The 20,462-nt window shown below is 38.8% G+C and overlaps 1 protein-coding gene across 2 annotated transcripts in view; it reads left to right on the plus strand.

Moving 5' to 3' along the window:
- gabra3 (gamma-aminobutyric acid type A receptor subunit alpha3) overlaps nt 1–3,162 on the plus strand; it is a 100,496-nt gene extending 97,334 nt beyond the window's left edge. Inside the window, exons 10-11 of one of the 2 annotated variants that reach the window (XM_034889210.1) lie at nt 1,084–1,122; nt 1,266–3,162. In XM_034889210.1, the coding sequence (XP_034745101.1) occupies nt 1,084–1,122; nt 1,266–1,586 (360 nt within the window). In that variant the 3' untranslated portion in view covers nt 1,587–3,162. The remainder of the gene's footprint in view (nt 1–1,083; nt 1,123–1,265) is intronic. The other variant, XM_034889211.1, reaches the window with a different exon arrangement.
- Nucleotides 3,163–20,462: the final 17,300 nt, after the last annotated feature.

Genomic DNA, 20,462 nt, shown 5'->3' on the forward strand with positions numbered 1-20,462 from the left:
AACTAAAACTGTGCTCGGTGATCAATCTCGGTGTCCTACTTGTTCTCTCACATTTACCATGTGCAGTGCACCGTCCTCTTTTAGGCTCACAGGATCCTCAAGATTAGTGTAGGAGGCCTCATGGTACAATATCATCACAATACAAATGTCACAATACGATATTGCAATGTTTAAATTTGGGGGGGGCATTTTAGGCCTTTATTTCTATAGGACAGATAAACATGTGAAAGGGGAGAGAGGGGGGGAATGACATGCAGCAAAGGGCCGCAGGTCGGAGTCGAACTCGCGGCGTCAAGGAGTAAACCTTTATATGTGCGCCTGCACTACCCGCTGAGCTTACGCGGCCACCAATATTGCAATTTTAAACATTTGCAATATTCTGTGAAATATTGCAATTCATTATTTTTCCAACTTCAAACTCTTCCCAACTTCAAATGATGTCACCAAAAGGAGACTTTTGTCAGTTTGTCAACATCTGTTTTATCTAAAAATACACATTTCTCTGTTCATTACCTCAGTTTTATTGCTGCAAAGTGAGACTGCCAAGCAGACTAACACATATATAATAATAGATCGATACTTGGCGTCTGTGTATGGATACAGTGTTGCCATGGAAACTATTGCGCGATTACGCTGTATCGATGACAGATAGCTTCCTGAATGTAGCAATTTAGTGAATACAATTCTGGAAGAAGGCAGTTTCTCCAGCCAGCTTTGTCGCACACACACTCTTTGTCGTGTTTGTTTTATCGCGAGGCGTCTAATCCTGCTCTGTGCTGCTACTGCTACTGCTGGCAGTAGCAGACGCCAGTCCAGCCTGGTTCTGCACTGATGCAAAGTATTATTGTTCCTATTGCCACTTAATTTTACCAGCCTGAACATTTTTGTCATGAAATTTTATCATGACCTTTTTTTTTCTTCTGCAATCTTGATTTGTATGATGCAGATCTGAATTGAAAATATCAATAGTGTTCAAAATGTTCAAAAAGTACTTCCAGATAGTAGATACTGATGAATAGAGTGTAAGTTGGGTAATTTTAATATAATTGGTAAACTTTTTTTCTTTTCTACTTTTCTTTTCAGGAACCGTTTCAGGCTAACATGGCCAGGATTAACGATATGGTTAGGCTTTTGTTTTGTTCTTGTGTGTGTCGTGTCTCGTGGTGTTGCTTCTATTTCCTCTTTATGAGTTCAAATGGAAGTATTGTTGAGTCTGGTGCTTCGCTCCTTACAACCTTTACCTTTACTGCCTTCTTCCTTTTCAGAGAAGAGAATCTACGACCTTGTCCAAAAAGGCAAACAACACCTTCAACATTGTGGGAACCACCTACGCCATCAACGTTGCTAAAGACCAAGGTTTGACGACCATTTCCAAGAGTGCCAGTGGAGCGTCGGCCAAACAGCCCTATCTCCATAAAATGGAAGACCCCTACACGGAGGCCAAGAAATCCTACAACCGTGTCAGCAAAGTGGACAAGATATCACGCATCATTTTCCCAGTTCTGTTCTTCATCTTCAACTTAGGCTACTGGGCCACATACGTCAACAGAAAGCCCGCTATCATGAAGGCAAATAACTTAAACTGAATTTGACCCAATGCTAGGCTTGATCTGGTTTGGTTTGGAGGGTAGACAGGTTTGCAGGAGGCCCAGTCCATTACATCTTATTGTGTGTACGTGTGTGTGCGCGCGTGTGTGTTTTGTGGGTCTGTTTTTTTCTTAAGCGTTTGATATTTTTGCACGTCTGTTTAGGTGGAAGGCAAATTTTAACATACACTAGATTCACACTAAGTAGTAGACCTTGGAAGAAGAACATTTTCACATCAGACTGTGTTTGTGTAGAATTTCTTTTTTCCCCCTCCACACTCTAGCACGGTTCCCTGTTGTGAGTAACCAAGTCTCCCTTTGCTGTATCTTGATTGCGTGCCGTTTTGTAGAAGAGTAGTCAAATTGTGGTTTCACTACGTTTTGACATGTTTGCGCTTTGCTTCTAATAAGTTAGAGCAAGCATGCGTTTGAAGTTTTCATTGTAGCTCATTAGCAATGATATGGTTTTGACACATACATCAAGTTAACAACGTCCATGCATGCACGCAGACACAGACACACGAGTGACGCATCAGAAAATGCCACAAGGGCCATTCGTCCGTTGCTTGCTCCGTTTGCCAGGGGCAGCCTGTATAGTTCCACAGAAACATCATTAATAATCCTCAGTGTCTGGCCTTCAGCTCATGCTGAATTCCAACAGACCCAATGCAGTATCATCTGGAATTGCCATCGCGTCCCACGGGACTGCCTGTACATTTTCTAGTCCAGTGGCTCTATTTGTTTTAACTGGCTGAGTATGCTCAATGACAGAAAAGCTATGTGCCTTGGTGAATACACACGTCATAGAGTAAAAGGCTTTGATACGCTCACAATTGCATTTACAGCACACATATGCGCAATGGTCTGTGTGTATATTACATGCAAACATATACTGGTGTCCACAGTGCACAGCAGTATGTGGCTGAGACCCACCCACCCATGGCCCATGGGCACGGAGTGTAAAATTGCCCATTAGTGTGGAAGGTTAAAAGACCTCTGCTTGTGAGAAGTTGGAGCAAAGAGATTAAAAAAGGATCCAGCATAGTCCAGAACAATTACCATGTGCATTTATGTTTTGGCTCGTGGTGCGACTCCATGACCCAAGCAGTCATAACAAAACTACCACCATTACCTCAGACTGAAGTCGAATTCTGAATTGCAGTTTATTATACATTTTCCATGGAAATGCAAATAACATTAGATGTTGTATACATTCAATCATACCAGACACTCTTTTTCTTTCTTTAAGTATATTGTGGGCGGGCACCCTGGTGTCTTTATTTATTTGTTTTCTCTGCATCAGTGTATTTGGCTCAATTATGATTTTTCTGCACTTCTGTCTAATTAGAAGCAAGATTTGGTTCATGCTGCCCTTTTATACTTGATTGTGTACAGTATATTGGTGTTGATTTGATTGTCTACATATGTCGTACTGTTTTTTGTGTTTTGAAGTAGACGGCAAAGGCCAATATGTCACAGTCATGCAGTATTTCTAAACAAACTTCGGAGAAAGTATCATTACTGGAGACTATTATACTGCAAAATGCTCTGGTCAATACATATAAAATTTTACATTCAAAAAAACTAAATGCAGTTGTTAGAATCATACTGAAGAGCACACTAATGGTCAAATTGCTTATTTTTCAACAAGTTATGGTTTTTAAATCAGAACTGTCTCCAGCTGTGGCAACTGTCTCCAACTTTGGGTTTCTCTTTGGTAAGTGACATCTGTATTTTTGTTTTGTGTGGAATATAGTACGTGTTTAACAGATGTTTTAGGATTCTAAAGCAATATCTGTTGCGTTTTTTGCCGGATGCACTCTGGATATTTGTCTTAACTATAGACTATTTGATGGCCACTATGTTCAGTGGATTCAAACTGTATCTTCAGTGGTAAGAATAGGAGAATGAGTGAACTGTGTTGTTGCCTCTTTAAAAAGGTGTGTTAACAACACAGACCATGTAAAATGTATCAGTCATAGGTTAATGCATGACAATCTGTACACGTGTATGTCTGCAACCTCCAATAATGGTGTTTGTCACGGAAATAGGGCTTAGTATCAGTGTTTCTGTAGTTCACTGCAGTTAGTCATCAATTACCTACTCATAACCTCTGCAGCATCTACATAAACACAATTAAGCTGTTATTTGTGCACATTGATGTGATGCTAATAATGTATAGCTGCCATAGAGCTCTGAAAGTGTTTTTACCCTCATACCGCACACACGCAAAAGGGAAGTCAGTATTTTGATGCATGACCACACAAAAGCACCATTCTTAATTTAGATTGAGTTCTTACCTTGGAAAACGCATTCAGACACATTTTTACTGGTAATTGCAGGTTTAGCTTTGATAAAAAGAAGCTGAGACAATATTAAGTATTATTTACAGATTAGATATTTCTTATTTATTTTATGTACTCAATTGTTGTGGATTGTATCAGTCCCACAATAACCACTCTTGCAGTGATTCTAAATGATTTGACGTAGAAAATTACATCGATCAAAACATGTCAAAAAGTCTTCATTCCACAAACATGTGGATCATAGAGAGTTCAACACCAACAGACTTGTTACTAGGGATGCACCGAATCCGGATGTTTCTGCCGAATACCAAAGCGTACTCCCATCCTGAGTCCATTAACACAGTAAAATAAATGAAGTCTGGTTAACACAAGTTGTTACCTGTGACTGTCCTTCCCTTGTCGTACCTGAAGTTGCTGCATTTTGGCTGCTGTCTATAGATTCCTTCACGCACAACTCATATTCTTTCGGTTGTTTCATACGCAAACATTTTAACAGCGGCAATGTTGTGTATTGTATAGGGTCCTTGAGTTGCAACCACAAGACAAAATCGACATTGCAAATTGAACATGTAGCTGGACTTGAATTGCCTTCTTTTGACTGAAAGTACTGCCAAACAACATATGCTCTGCTCACGAGTTCCATGTTAACTTGCTCACAACCTACTGCATTGAACGCTACAACTACGTGAACACCTTACTGTAATCAACGTCATTACGTTGACCAGCATATTGCAAGAGTAGGGTTTGAGTCGGTAGAAAGTGGATTCTTAGGTTTGGCATAAACCGAACACCAAAAAGACCAATATCCAGCGGAATCCGAAGCCGAGTCCTGGATTCGGTGCATCACTGCTTGCAACACAAATGGGACAGCATGAATATCTCCTGGTAAACCTTTTTTTTTTTTATTAAAACAACACACATAACAAGGGAATTACCCCAGTGTAGGACCAATAAAGTCTAGCTTATACACACAAACAATGACTAGACTGATTATGATAAATCATGATATAAAAAAAATCTAATTCACAATGACATTTCCAGGGGAACATGTCCCCAACAATCGACACAGTATGGCTTTTTCAATCACATATATGTAATGAATTGATATATTCACTTTCTGTGAGGACTAGTGTGTGGCACCAGGGCTCTTCTTTCAGACTTGATTTTTATCATCTTCTCTCAGACAAACATCTGCTGAGGGTGTTAAGAGCCGGCTGGCTTCTGCTAATTCAGGATCTTATGACGCAGAGTCCTCATGTTTATGTATGATTCCTTTGAGTAAAGTGATTGAGGTACTGTAGGTAAGTAGGTGTCATGACAAGCAGGCACTGAGCATTTGATCTGTCATTGTGAGAACTTGCCTCAAAGAGGAATCCAATTTAATTCCATCCATTTGTAAAAGGATTTATTGTGGGTATCTCATGAAATCTAAATTATACAAAAAAATATTTAAAAAATATTTATAGAGAAGCAAAAACGTAGGCCCATCTTTGAAAAGGAGTGAATTTTGTCAATATTTTATCTTCACTTATTCATCTCTCTCAAAAAAGGTTTACCAGGAGAGTTTGGTCCATTTCATTTGTGAGGTTACTCTTAAATGTAATATATACTTAATCATTCCACTTTACATAAATACTGAAGTCCCTGCCTCAGACAACCACTTTAATTTCCATTTCCTGAGTTGTCAAAATTGATGAAGATTCTATAGTTAAACTTTAGCTGAGCACAATATGCAGCATTACCTTGTTAATTCACAGATCTTGTGTGTCTGTGGGAAGAAAAAAAGAAGAAGGAAGAAACACTTCCAGAGCCACACAACCACAACGTCTGGCCTGTGCAGCTTAACTACAGTAGAATCTCTGTCATCCACACTACTCACAGTGAGAACTTAATACAGCCCGACCGATACAAATATTTGGCTATTTAAAAATCCAATGCGCCGATATATGTATATATTTTTTCAAATCATCAGTTAAAATCAACAGTAAGTACTTGTAGTTTTTTTTTTGTTTTGTTTTTTAAACATTCATTTATCAGAATCATTTTGTTATTATAAATTATTCTGATGAACAAATTAAAAATTGTTTGTTTTTTTTAAATCAAATGCTGATACCATAAGATCGGGAAATATCTAATATCAGCCAATAATATCGGCCCGCCGATAATATCGGCCTGCCGTTATATTGGTCGGGCTCTATGACGTAAAGAACCATAGCAAACAAAACATGCAACAATGCAGAAACAAGAGCTGATTGATCAACTTTAAACTAAGAAATTAGTATGAAAAATACAGTATTTCAAAGATTATGCATGCACAACTTGCATATTAATTCTAACATCTTTGTTCCTGAGGGGTTTTGATGAACAGGAATCTACTGTATTGTTGCCATTTAGCTTTGGTTAGGATTGTGTTATTCATGGAGATAAATCCTTTCCTCACAAGGCCAGAGTTAACTTTGGCAGAAACAATCATCCTATAAGAAACAGTATATTAAGAGTATATTACTATATAAATCTATATATGCTATTCAGTACAGGATTAAATATTATGTTTTATACAACATAACCTCTACAGCATTGATGCAAATCTCTTGATGGTAGAAAGCCGTAGACAACTAGATTAACTGAACAAAAGGGCAACAATTCTAATTTCTCAGAATAATGTTACCAAGTTGTGAATTTGTAGATATTGTGAAATCAATTCCAATAGTTTGTTTGTGAATATTGATACGTCACGTCAGTTATTTTTTACATCCGATAGGTATACCGCTGTCTTACACTGAGCTCTGTAACACCACGTGTTATGGTACTCTAAAGATGTACAGTAGATATAATATCCATCGAGCTACTTACAAGATTTGTACCTTGTGTGCACTTTTCAAACCTAACTGTGAATTAGCAGCTGCCTGCAAGCAGAGTTGTACACACCGTGTTCTCTCTCCGGCAATCTCACCGCATGTCCCTACGCATTGAGAGATCAAAGACTTCCTGCACAAAGACAGCTCCGGGAACATAGTGGACTTTGTGTTTTTTGTTGGGAAGTTGCTCTCTGTATGCTCAGTGACTGGACTCTGTATGTTGCCCTCTCTCGTTCATGTTCTTACTGTATGAGATGTAGCAAATGGAAATGCGGATTAATTAAAAAGGACGGTGTATTTTGTCTTGGAGTTGTAAGACCTTTCTTGGTCCCATCCAAGCCTCAAGGGTGCAAATTCCCCAACATGGTGGACTCATCCAATGTTCCTTTAGAGGCTGGTGTGAAAAGTACTTTTGTCTGATTCTTCGTGTCATTGTCGGGGCCCTGCATGCGATACGTTTTGTTTATTGTGTTTACACTGTGATTTGTAAGGCATAAAAATCAAACAGTAGTGGGAGGACATCCTACTGGGAACAAAACACATGCATATCAAACCAAAGCACAGCAAATTAAAAATTGTCTCTTGATATTGCTGTGAAGTTTGGCATCAATGCATGCTACTCACAACATCTAGGACTACTGTACATTACACACGAAAACAGGTAAAACTGCCATGGCACAACATATACTGTAGCGGAAGATGTACTCATTTTCAGAAGCTCGCCATTTATGTAACTAATAATGTTGTGTATCTGTATTACAGTTAGATTTTATTCCTGTCCACCACAGCTAAAATAATTGTCCTGAAAAGGTATTTTAAAAAGGTAGACTGGGTAAACCCCGCCCACTCTGCTGGCCATCTGATTTCGCCCTACAGCTCGGTCTGGAAACCTGCACGTCTAATTCTCCTGCTTCGGTTCCCAGTTTTGCGAGAACCAATCACAAACAGGCTTATCTCCTTGCCGCTTTATTGGTGGGTTTAACACGATGCCGATAGGCTAGCGACCAAGCAGCTTCTTGTTTCCACTCAACCAGAGTTGGGTAGAGTAGCCACAAAATCTTACTTAAGTAAAAGTACTGTTATGTCAGAATAATACAACTCAAGTAAAAGTAAAAAGTATTCATCCAAATAATTACTTGAGTAAGAGTAAAAAGTTCTTGGTGAAAAAAGTCCTCAAGTACTGAGTAACTGTTGAGTAATGTCTGATTTATACACAGAAGACACCGCATAACATAGCAGCTGGTTTGCACTTTTACAAAAGTAAACGTGCTTTCAATAGAAGGCCGGGGGTGTTCCTCCTCGTCTGTTTCTGCATTGCCGACGGTTGATTCTGAAATTTTTGTTTTGCTACGACTGTAAAGCTAACCCATCCCGCCGCTGAGATCGAGCATGGTCACGTGACGAGACTGCACAATGACGTTTGATTGGTGAAACACAGTCACGTGGTAGAGCCTTTAGCAGAGGTCTCTCTCTGTCAAAATAAAGCATTAAAATGAGGCGTGCGCGGGGATAAAAAAAAAAAAAACAATGTTGCGTAGAATACAAGGTAAAAAGAAAGGTAACAAGCTCATTGTAGCCTTATGTAGCAGAGTAAGAGTACAGTTTCTTCTTCACAAACTTACTCAAGTAAAAGTAAAAAGTATAGTGATTTAAAACTACTCTCGAAGTATATTTTTTAGTAAGTAAATGTAATTCGTTACTACCCACCTCCGCAGCCACCGAACACAACCGAAGCGCAGCAACCCGTCGATGCCGCTGTTGCTTCTACGTCACCCAGATTGTTGGTCAGATTGGTTGAAGGACTCTTCAATTATGTTCAGAATCATTTAAACTACGAGCGTTGGTCCCACCTCTTGTGCAGAGAAAATGCAGAGTAGACTCCCCGGACCAACGCTCCAGCTCACATCTATTGAGCTTGACTTGGTCTGGTGATGACCAGACTAATTTTAAGGGTCAGTTTTTAAAAAAATTGAGTTTAATAATGGTGGACATTTAGTGTAATGGTGGACATTTGGCCAGAAGGTGTTGCAACTTTTCACACATTTGACTTCCTTCATTATTTAGCACTATAAATAAAAACTGCAAATCCACAAATCCCATCTCTGTGAGAAAACTGCCAAAAAGATTGCCAACAAGCTTTAGTTGTTGTGGCATCAATAAAATCTACACTATCTAATCCTGAGATTTACAAACTGCAATGGAATAGACTAAAGAGATCAAAGAATCATAAAAAATATAAATTGATTAAGTGTGTACTCAGCAATGAACAAAGCAGGGGCTTTTCAGTGTGCACATTACGGAGTGTGTTCAATACACAAGGCTGTGCTGATGTCTTCGGACTTTGAAGGTTACTGTTGCTGTCTGGCTCCGGTCCAGTCCTGCTCCACTAGCCTGTAGGTGCCTTCAGCTGCACAGGAAGGCTATTAGGTTTAAAGCCGAAGCAGCTCATTTTTCTCAGCACGCCGGGGAAAATGAGCTCTCTAAAGCCCCCCCCCCCCCCCAAATGGACGTGTAAGGTTGTTTGCTTGCCAATGCTTGCTATGATAAATGAAACAATCCATTATCCATTTAGTGGCTGTTGTTCATCCGTACCAGCTCTGGGACCATATTGTGCTTCGTGTTTGTGAGCTGCAGCACTGTGCTCATCTCCCTGAACTCAAACATAGAAACAGTAGACACATTTGAGAATGTGATCACGATGACACTGAAGACCTGCACACATTCATGTTTAATGAAGGAGAAGGACATGCTCCACTGGGATAATAGCGCTATCTGCTTAACATGCAGGGTCGAGTGAGAAATCTTCAATGCATCTATTGTTCGGTTATAGTAGCAGATGGTAATTTAGACATATTCATAACATGAAAGGCGATGCCAGAAACATACGCAATATTAGAAGGAGTAAAGATATACGAGAGGTATATATTTTATCACATAAGCGGCAACCTCAAATCACAGGATGCCTGCTCTCATTTTAAAAAAAGCCAAGTTTTGTTATTCATTCATGCATGACAAAAGTATGATGCAATGTTTAAGTGTACAAACTGCTTACCTTAGTCATTATGATAAGCTGATGGATGCTAACACTACACGTTGCAAATAGGGCTAATGTGCTTCTCTCTGTAATGTGAAGTCAGCGTTGTGAAGAAAGGAATTCATTCCTCTCATTGGTGAGGAACCAGGATGAGAAGGAAGGAGGAAGTTATCTGATCTCCACTGACTTATGAGGGTGACGCAGGGCAATCCTGACAGAAAATAAAAGACGCTTCCCCATTTGTTTTCAACCTTTGTTAACCGCCGTTTTATAAGTGTTCACCTTTCTATTACTGAGGTTAATGTTTGGGGCTATTGACAAACTTCATTATCCTTATGTCCAGGATTTGCTGTTCTTTACAGTGAATAAAGATGAAAGTGCTTTCACGTGTCTGTTCGTGTGACCGAGTGTTTGGTGAAATACACAACAGATTTTAAGTTAATGAAAGACATTACAGAGAACACTGCAGCCCAAAGACATCCACTGTAATTTGCCGCGTCCACCAAAAGCCACTCAGGGGAGTCTTCAATCTCACGGACATGCAGTTCTGCACAGGGGGTGACACCATTACACTGCAGCCAGCTGGGGGGCACTTGATGTAATTCAAAAGGTGCAGAAACAGTCAACCCAATTCACATCAAACCTTTTCCCAAGGTACTGAGGAAGACTTTGAAACCCCCTAAACTAAAGCACATTAAACTCACAAAAATGCATGGCTTGCTTGAAGCAGACAATATTTACACTTACTGGTATGTAATGTTATACATCGTTGCAGCAGATTATCTTTAGTAGCCTATGTAGAAATAAGTTTAAGTTGGCAATAACTGCAACTCAAGGCAAGTGCACTCAAGGTCAAATGTCTAACCCAAACCAATCAAGCTGCTTCGTATTGTGGGTCTTGGTGTGGCCATAGCGGAATTTGGGACACTAAACTGCAGGTATGCCATGAGGAAATAAGTAAATATGAATGGATGAATGAACTGAAGAGACAAGAAAAAAGTCACATTTATTAGGTGGAAAGATAAAGGTCTAATATTACCATTTACTGGAGACCCTTCCTAGTGAGCCAAAAGCAACAACAACAACAACAACAACAAGCTAGGGAGAAAATAGCTACAAAACTAATTCAGCTCACTAACATTTGAGTCATGTTAAAGTCAAGTAGGAGTAATTATAACTCACCACTAATTACACAACATTGAAGCATCATGCACCTGCCACAGACCACCAAAAGAAATATCCCCTACTAGAACTCCATTCTCAATAAATAGAGCATAAAACCACAAAAGTAAAGGATACTCAGAATTATGGAACCAACAAGAAGTTAGAAGATGCCAAGTAAGTGACCACAAAGAAACTCTTTTTTTAGGACGAGCAAAAAAACAATGCGGCCCAGTGGTTATTTTGCCAAGCACATAAACAGAATGAAAAACAAGGCAAAGACAAGACTCGCGATATGTTAAACAACGCTAGGAAAGCACCAAATGCTTAGCTTACCTAGCTTGCTGAGGTCAAGCAGTCATCCTCGCCGTCTTAGCAAGAGTGAAGAAAGTCTCAGGCAGCAGACAGCAGGGCGGGAAACTCTATTTCCAGCTTCAAATTCGTGTTAGAGGCCAATAGGTGACAAATGCAGCATATTGAAGAATGTCTAGCTAAAGTCCAGCTAGGAGTGCAGGCCTAGTCTCCACAAAGTCCTCCTGAATGCCTTCTTGGCTGCGTGAGGTAGACAAATAATTGCGACTGGCAGCAGAGATAGCTAGCGGCGAGTGTTTGTAGTTTACTAGTTAGCACCTATATAGCAGCAGTCGTGTTTCTAGCAAATCAAAATAGCGCGTGCGTCGTGAACGCTCAAATTGACCGCCGTTTTTTTAAAGGGTGCGTTTGATATGTGTTGCAGCCAGTGGCAGAATTAGTGTGTGGGACGTTCAAGTGCGTAAACGCCCCCTAAAAAAACTCAGTAATGCCCCTCAAAACGTGGTTGAGGGGCAAAAAAGATTGCTGCCCGTAGGGTGCCGTATATAAAGCAGCTAACGCTGAAAATAACAGCAACATTTTGTCACAATTAGCTTCATACAATGTTTAAAAGACTGCTATGATTTTTGTATTCAGGTTCAGGGTCGTTATTTGTCATTTTATTACAAATTTTTCAGGGTGTGCAGCTTTACAAACGGCACCCAATATGCCCGCCCCCATGAGCTACACTCACACAAACAACGCTATTCAATATACTGATAATAATAATAAAAAGAGCAACAGTATGCTTTTTATTTACTCATGTTTGGTGTTGATTACTGCTTTTTAATCTGGGATCAATTCACATACATAGAGTAGAATATTGTAGTATTAGTAGTAGTAGTAGTAGTATTAGTGGTAGCAAAAGCATGTGTTGCTAAATAACATTAACAACTTTTCTGTCATTCAAGTGCCCCAGTAAGCCATGACTAATGTGGTACAACATCATTAAATATATTACACCTTGTAATTTACATGAGTATTATATTCCAGAGATAATATTTTCCTTTTCAATCCATTCCCTTTATCCAAGAGTTAAGTTGCCAAAGCAAAGCCTAATGCGGCAGTGGTTGAAATCATTCGTTCAATTACTTCAATGCATCTACACGTTCATTTTCTCTTTATCTTGGGAGAAAAGCTGTTTACAGTTTGTACGTTTTTTTTGGAGTTCCAGAAATCTGAGTTGCAATGGAGTATTTTTCATTTTTAGTATTGCTACTTTTACTTATATAAAGGATCCTAATTTGTCTACCACAAATATTTGAGTCAAATAAACAACCCTCAAATATGGCTGAGGGTCTCAACATGTTATTGAGTTTTTATTATCCTACAAAATTGTCATAAGTAATTTTCCAATCAAGTTAAAACTGTAATTTAATTTTATGTGAAGTTGATGTGAAATACATCCAAATTAAGCCAACAATGTAAATAAGCATTAATACAAAATGTATACAGGGCACAACTATCACTACCACAGGATTTAAATAAACGTGCTAAATTATTCAAACCATGTTAAAAACGACAATTTAGTGTAACTGACCAAACTCTAGGACTTGACCATGAACTTGTCCTACTTCTACATATTGTACATATAAAATGAAACTAATACATCTGATTTTTGAAAGTACTAATAACATCCATGAAATTATTTAGGGATTAGAAATGATCAAGGTAGTCAGGCAGTTTTGAGATGCTTTAGGAATGCATGTGTAGGTGTGAATAAGAGACAGGGACATGGCATTTAATGAGTCAATCATCTTCAGTCTATCTTTTGACATCTTTCAACTTCTAAAAGCCTGACCTTTCCTCCCACTGATGTCTGTGACAACCAAATTATGATCTTTAATCGGTGCCATGTAGTGAACAAGTGCACTGCCTTGCCATTTTCAAGCCTCTGGAGCAGTTTCTCCTGACTGCTCAATGCAGCATCCATTTAAGCATTTGGGTGACTTTTTACTTCTTGACCCATCAGATTACAAATGTAATCTTTCAAATATTTGTTGTTCTAGGTCCAGTGTGAGCCTAATTTGGCATATTTTGACATTATTCTTTCAGACATATCTGTATCTGTAGATTACAGTGTCCCTTGTAGAGCTTCCCCAGTGTTATGATCTATATAAAACATAAGCAACACATCAGAAATGACTTATTGGTTACTACGAAATTATGAGGGAATTACCAAAAGTAATAAATAGAAATAATAGCAATAGAGAAGGTATCCAAGACTTACAATAAAAAAAACTACTGCATGTTAACTTACTATATACAACGTACTAACTACAGTGCAGTAATGTTACAGCTATTCAGTATAATAACAGTGGAAGTAATAAGACTTGTGTTATTTATTACGTCATTTACCACGGAAGTGCTGTCAACATACAATGTGTGAGGCACAACTGGACTATCCATCATTTGTTCACTTTGATTCCCCCCCCCCCCCCAGGGCCCCTCTACTTTGACACCTCGTCATATTAGCTTTGTTCACTCAACCTTGGCTTAGCTCGGCGGTTTTCACTAAACAAGATAGCGCTGGCCCCTGGTGTGTGCTGCTTTACAGCCATTCGTTCAGGTCCTGGAACCCTGCAGGCTGATACTTTGCCTCAAGTGTCGGGGCCAGCTTTTGTGTCTTTGTTGTTAATTAGGTTGCTGGCTTTAAATACGAGTGAAAATCATGCTTGAATTACGCCCATTTATTTAATTTTTTTGAATACTTTAATTCTACAAAAATAATTACTCTGGAAAAGTAATACATGTTAATCGAATTAATCAAATTTCCTTATAGGTTCACTCAATACCAGCATAAACTATTAGTGGGACGTGGCCTTGACTGACTCAAGAGGTACGAGACTCCCAAAACTTGAAAAAGTTGCAAGTTTGATACATTTGGTAAACTTAAAGTTTGTAAGTCAAATCCCAATATGAAAGTTGCTAAAACATAACAGAGAAAGAGCCTTTTTCAGGCTGACTTTGTGGGAGGGATTTGTAAAAATAAAAAAAATAAAAATAAAACGCGGAGGATACGCATTAGCTAGTGTAGTTTCCTGCAGCGGTTACTATAATTCTTACTTAAAGAGTTGAAATCTACTGATTGCACCTTTAATGGCTCCCACAAGGATTTAACCTGAGAAAGCTCAGCCCGGTGAACACTGAATGCAGCAACCATTTTATTAAGAACAACAATGTATTTGCAATTTACAAACCACACTGAAACGTGAGATGTTCAGGGGTTGAATCTGAGCTGGGATTTTTTGCCACATGTTGTTGCCTTGTCTCCTTCCACAGTACACTTGGCTTAAAGGAAAACTGCAAAAATAACCTTTATGAAAAAAGAAAGAAAAGAAACGATTGTTTTATCTTAAACGAGTGTGTGTTTCTTAACTGTTACTTTATGTCTTAACTGATACTTTATGCTAAAGGTCTTTTTATAGCCAAATGATTTATTCTTATTGTTATAACATTATTATTTTTACACTGTGTTTCTCTCTGCACTGTATTTTTATACCTTTGTTGTAAGCTGCTTTTGTAAATTTCAATTTCCTTGCGGGAGTGATCCCAAAAGGATCAATAAAAAGAAGTCTAAACTTGATGTTTGTCATTTTGTCTGCCTTGGGAAAAAATTGCCTCATTATCTGTTTTTGTGATCAATTTTTTTTTTTTTTACATATCTAAGAAATAAACAATGACAAACAATACAGTGAGACAAAAAACTTTTTTTTTTAAATAATTGCCTCGTAATCTTGAATGATTTCTCAAGCATACTGCAGCAGACTGTCCACTCCAAACATTACGATGAGGCTATTCATCTGCCTCTTAGTTGTGATGCTGCACTCTGCTGCTGGGACAAGCATAGAGCCCATGGCTTCAGCACGACTAACAAATGGGTTTGGAAATAAATGTGTTCTGACCCGATGAAAACCTTGCATGGAGAAAAGTGTACTTGCAATTAGTAGGAGACACTTGGTACACACATATGGGTGCTTGGACAATGCAAACCATTACATGGATTAGTGGAACATCACATTATTATTGCTGTCATGTCACAGCTACAGATAGCTTTGTCAGTATACAGTAAGCACTCCATTTCTGAAATACAGTACAAAAATTACAAGTCTGAGAGACGTGACTTGGCTCCGCTAGAACCTCTGCAATTATTTAACATGTTCTCAACAAATATACTGGCTATAATAAACCCAGTCGTAGCAGTGTAGCTGAACATGGACTTGATTAAAAATCTGCCTTTACTCAGCCCCCATAGTATCTCCAGGAGTTTATTTTTCAAAGTCCACCCATGATTTTCAGCTTAGGTTATGCCATTAATTTGTGAGTTAAGAATGACTGTATCGGCCCTCTTGTTTCTGTTGCTTTTGACAGTCGTGGTACATTAGATCAGCTGTGGAGTGGAAAACTCAGATGCCCTGCAGTCAGTATGTGGTGCCCTCATGGAGGAAACACTCAACATCTGTACTTGTCCTTGGAAAGATAACCCAGTACGAGCAGTTGAAACAGAGAGGCAGAGGAGACGTGTTTATAACGTCGATGAGAGAAAATGAAATGCAGCATTTTCTATGTAACAAGAGACTGGTCCTGAATTGTAATATTTCCTGCTACTTGTGTGGCTTACTGGAATGGTTGGAGGATTAATTTGTACTAAGATGAATTACCTTAACAAATAACTCTGAGAAATATAGCTTTCTTCTTTTCCCACTCAGGAGACATGTATTGTTTTTGGACATTGGTGTTCTCAGATCTGACTGTTTGTTACACAGGTTATAAAATGTGGATCAATGGAGCGATGCACAGATTTCTTTTTGTTTTGATGGTGCCAACCTCTTCGGTTTGGGTTTTATCGTCTGTGCCCCTGAAGACAGCCCACATCGCATCTCCTGAGAAAATACCCTGACATACTTAGCCGTTCAACTCCCTTCCTCAAAGCCCCCTTGTTCCCGCAGGAGATGCATGGATGAGCAAGCTTATTCTCCTTGTGGGGTGTTCCCCATGCATGACTGATGTTTAGATTAATATCCTTGACTGATTCCTGCTCTGCGGTGAAGAGAGGAGGAGGCCTATTCAGAGCTCAGCCCCCCCCCCCCCAGGAGTCCATTGATTTTTGCACCATCCTGACAAACTTAAACCTTCTAGACCAACAAAATACTTCATTTGTTGTCCATTTAGATGCCATTACCTCAGGCCCAGCTGTCCACATCTGCTTTTTTTGTCCGTTTTTGTCACCTGTTTTAACAAAAATAGAGTCTGCTGCCTGGAATTTATTGTTAATCATACACACTCAGGAATTAGTTATGTAAATGTATGCAATGTGGTTAACGCTGAAAATATACACCAGTACAAATCTGACTGCTTGACACATTTGTTTATTTATTTAAAGCCCTAATAGCTTCTTCTGTAGCAGGTCTAATATACCTGCAGCCCACATAGTGAGATAATTGAATCAATATTTCATAAGCAACAATTGAACACCTCTGAATTAAAGACAACCGATCAAAGCAATACAACATATGGTGAAACATGTATGTTGACGTACAGGTTCAAACACCTAAACAGTTAAAACCATAGAAGCAAATGGTCAGTACTTGGACTGTATATAGTGGTGCTTTTTCAAATCTCATCCAAAAAGCCTCATGTGGAAATTACTGAACTCCACATAGAGAGGAAAAATGGTAATATCGCCCCCTGGTGACACTAACAACACTGAGAAAAGGCTTGTCCTTTTGAAAGAGGGTAAAACTGGATTTTAGTGTGATTCAAATTCAAAATGAAAATTTGATTTGCAAATATTGTACGTTTGGTGTTCGGTTGAATCCCAAGTCCAATCATAGACTTAAAGTATACAGAACAGACATTACAGACAGCACTGACAAGTTTGATAGAGGATTTTATGCATCTCTTTTTGTGTGTTTTTGCTTCAGACATAATCCATTTTATATATGAACAAGGGGTTGATTCAGCAAGTGACAACACTTGGCTCAACATGTGTGCCGTATGGAGAGCTAAAGAGAGTCAAACCAGCTTTGAAACCTAATTCTGGATTCTGAGCTTAAAAAGCTCCGTATGAGCTTCAAAACAGACACTTTTTATGTCATTTTATGATAGTTGTTAATAAAGCAGGTGCATAATTGACACATAGAGCCTGAAATCAACATGGTAACAAAGTCTTGAATGTTGGGAAGATCATGTGGTCAACATTGCAAAATGAATGCAACAAAAAAGAAAAATGCAGAAAAGAGTAACATAAGGCTGTCAAATATGAGAAGCATGTCATTCGCATGCTGTAGCAAAATCAAGCAAATCTCAGCTAAAAATCTCAAGCAAATCCTGTGTGTGTGACACAGGATGTGGGTACAGTTACATTCCCACTATGAAAATGATGTATCCATCACTGGAGAATACTCATTTTGAAAAGGACAGATTTTAGGTGGAAGGAGCTGTTGTTGAGAAATATTGCGTTCTTCTTTCTACATAGGCAGAGATCTTCTGCAGCCTTGAACCTATGAACCACATACAGTACATTAAAAATATTACTTCTGTGTAACTCAGGACTCCTTTTCTCCCTGTCCAGCTTTTCTTTCTCAATCTCCGACAAATAGGCTTTTTTTCGACCAGACCTAAAGGGTCTTGATTTCACTAAGTTGCTTCTGTCTGGCACTGTTTTACTTGAGTAGTTCAGTGTCTCGAGCCAGGAGACCGACTCGCTCTTTATCCCTCAGGATCAAGTGCTGGAAAGCCGGTTGGTCTTTAGCCTTTGTTCTGCTGCGCTACACATCCGGAAGCGAGGCCCAGATTTGATAGCCCCCAATGTCTTATAAACTGAGTCAGTATTTGCCCTTATGGGTCTGAGAGAACATACTGTATTACCCTTTTAAGAATGCTGAAATGGGGTCCATTTATATTTTTTTCCTGGCAGAAAGTCATGGGAAAGAGTCTGCTGATGAGACAGTTTCCTCAGCGGGGCCCCTAGCTCTTGAATGAAGGCCTTAATCACCTTGTTAGGAGTCTTCCAGGTTAATTATGTTAACTTCTCACAGCTTTACTATCCCTTTTCTACAAATATGAGCAAGCCAGAGCACCTAGATCTTTTGTGACACTTCCATCTGTGTCTGTAAGCAGAAACCAATGGTAGTACTGGATATGAGTCACATGAACCTTGAAAGGATAGGATTCCAATAATATCTAATTCCTCTTTTGATATAAAACTAATATTATTTATGCATTAATATTAAAGACTAGAAACTAAAATTCAGAAACTTACAAATTCAGGCTCAGTTTCAACCACTATACCGCCATAACAAGCGAAACAGAATCCAATGTATTCCATTACAGTACATAGTAAAGCAGGTTTTGGCCACAATTACAACATTTCAACAGAGTCATTTGCTGGGCCTGCTTTCAAACAGGCCCTGCACTACTCTGAGTGCTACACACACACTCTTACGTTAATGGAATTATGTCAGCGTGTGGTTATAATTTAGAAAACCGAGCGTCGGCCAACCAAAGCCGGCACCGTGGGAGACATTAGAAGCATCCCGCAGCTTTTTCACTTCTCTTTCCTCCATGTCAGTACATTCCCTGCACCCTCATTCATTCCACTCCATCTCCTCTGTCTTGTTTGTGAAAGGTATTTGCCATATTAAAGCAAATCCCAAACCAATTAGTGTAGAGAGTACGTAACTACCCCCTACTATGATGTCAACACAATGCCAAATGAGCATGGAGGAAACCCTCTTACAAATTAGTTCTCTGTGGACTGTCATATTGGCAAGCATGTATTTTGTAATTCACTTCAATCAGACTTTGTTCTCACTGAAAGTAAAGGAATCATTTGAAAGGAAATACCTAGCTTCCATTATAGTTTAAATCATACCATTCTTATTCTGTGGCCCTTGATCATGTTTGTCCCGAGGATACATGTGATGTGAAAACCTTGAGTTATGATTGAAGTTTGTGCATTTATACAGACAGCTAAAAACAATTAACAATGAAGTGATGGGTCATTGGATAGCCATGATTGTTGCTTTTTTTCCAAGAATAATGACTGTGTCCCACATTATTTTTATTACCTACTGCTCATTAAGGAGCACTACTCATTTGGAGTGACACCTTGCCGTGAAGTGGTATGGATTTGGTTTGACATCAAAAACACATGACACACATAATCTCACTAGTTATCCATAACTTTCCTATGTAACATTCGCTATTACAAACAGATTTCTTGACGTTTGTCCTGATTTTCGTACTGTGAAGTCTTAATGAAATCAAACAAAGACAAACGTTCTCCCCTCATTTGTAAATGGTCATAAATCTATACTAGAGTTACCTACTTCCTTTTCCAGCAATTAATGCACAAAAGTTCATCAAAAAGTGTTTGATGGTTATGTATTTGTGCTTTAGCAAATAATCACTGTAAAACAAATACAAGATAAGCTTTATATCTCTCTCCCTACTATTACTGTACAATGACAGATAAGGTAAGATAAATCATATTTTGTATTTATTTATTTTTTAAGTTACCACAATAAAGCCTTACCTACTGTGCAATGTGTGTCCTCTGTGACTATGCGTGGAGGTGCCCCTATCACATCGGGTGATAAATATTGCGCTGAAATAAGTGTAACTTGATCACCTTTGTTAACTTTAAAAATTCAGGATGAAAATCATCTAACAAAACTCCTCTTGCTGATAATGGGTCCCAAAAAATAAACGTGAGAACATTTTTCATGCAGAGCATGGAATTGACTTACTGTCTTTTCCATGTGTTGTTTGATATTGTCCCTGTGGAGAAGGAAACCCATTAACAAAATAATTGTTATTATCCCAACGTGTGGTGAAATTAACGTAATACTCAGTTGGCATAAGAGCGCCTATACCAATGAAGCAATGGAGGTTTTGAATGGAAGAATCACTATGCATTCACCAGCAATTTATTTCCTCAGATGCAACAAGAATATTTGAAGTTTCCAGATTTTTCGTGAACGCATCATCCCAAGCATCACGTGTGTTGGGCGTCCTATTTGGTTCAGTGTATCTACAGTGCCCTCATATGTGGCTCTCAGGCAGAGTACAATGTGGGTGGTTTCAAATACCCATTCTTTCTTAGTAGTTATATTGACTGTATTAAAACTGGTCCCAGTACTTAGTATGTCAAATGCAGAGT

This window comes from Etheostoma cragini, chromosome 13 (genome assembly GCF_013103735.1).
Source record: "Etheostoma cragini isolate CJK2018 chromosome 13, CSU_Ecrag_1.0, whole genome shotgun sequence".
Classification (NCBI taxonomy): Eukaryota; Metazoa; Chordata; class Actinopteri; order Perciformes; family Percidae; genus Etheostoma; species Etheostoma cragini.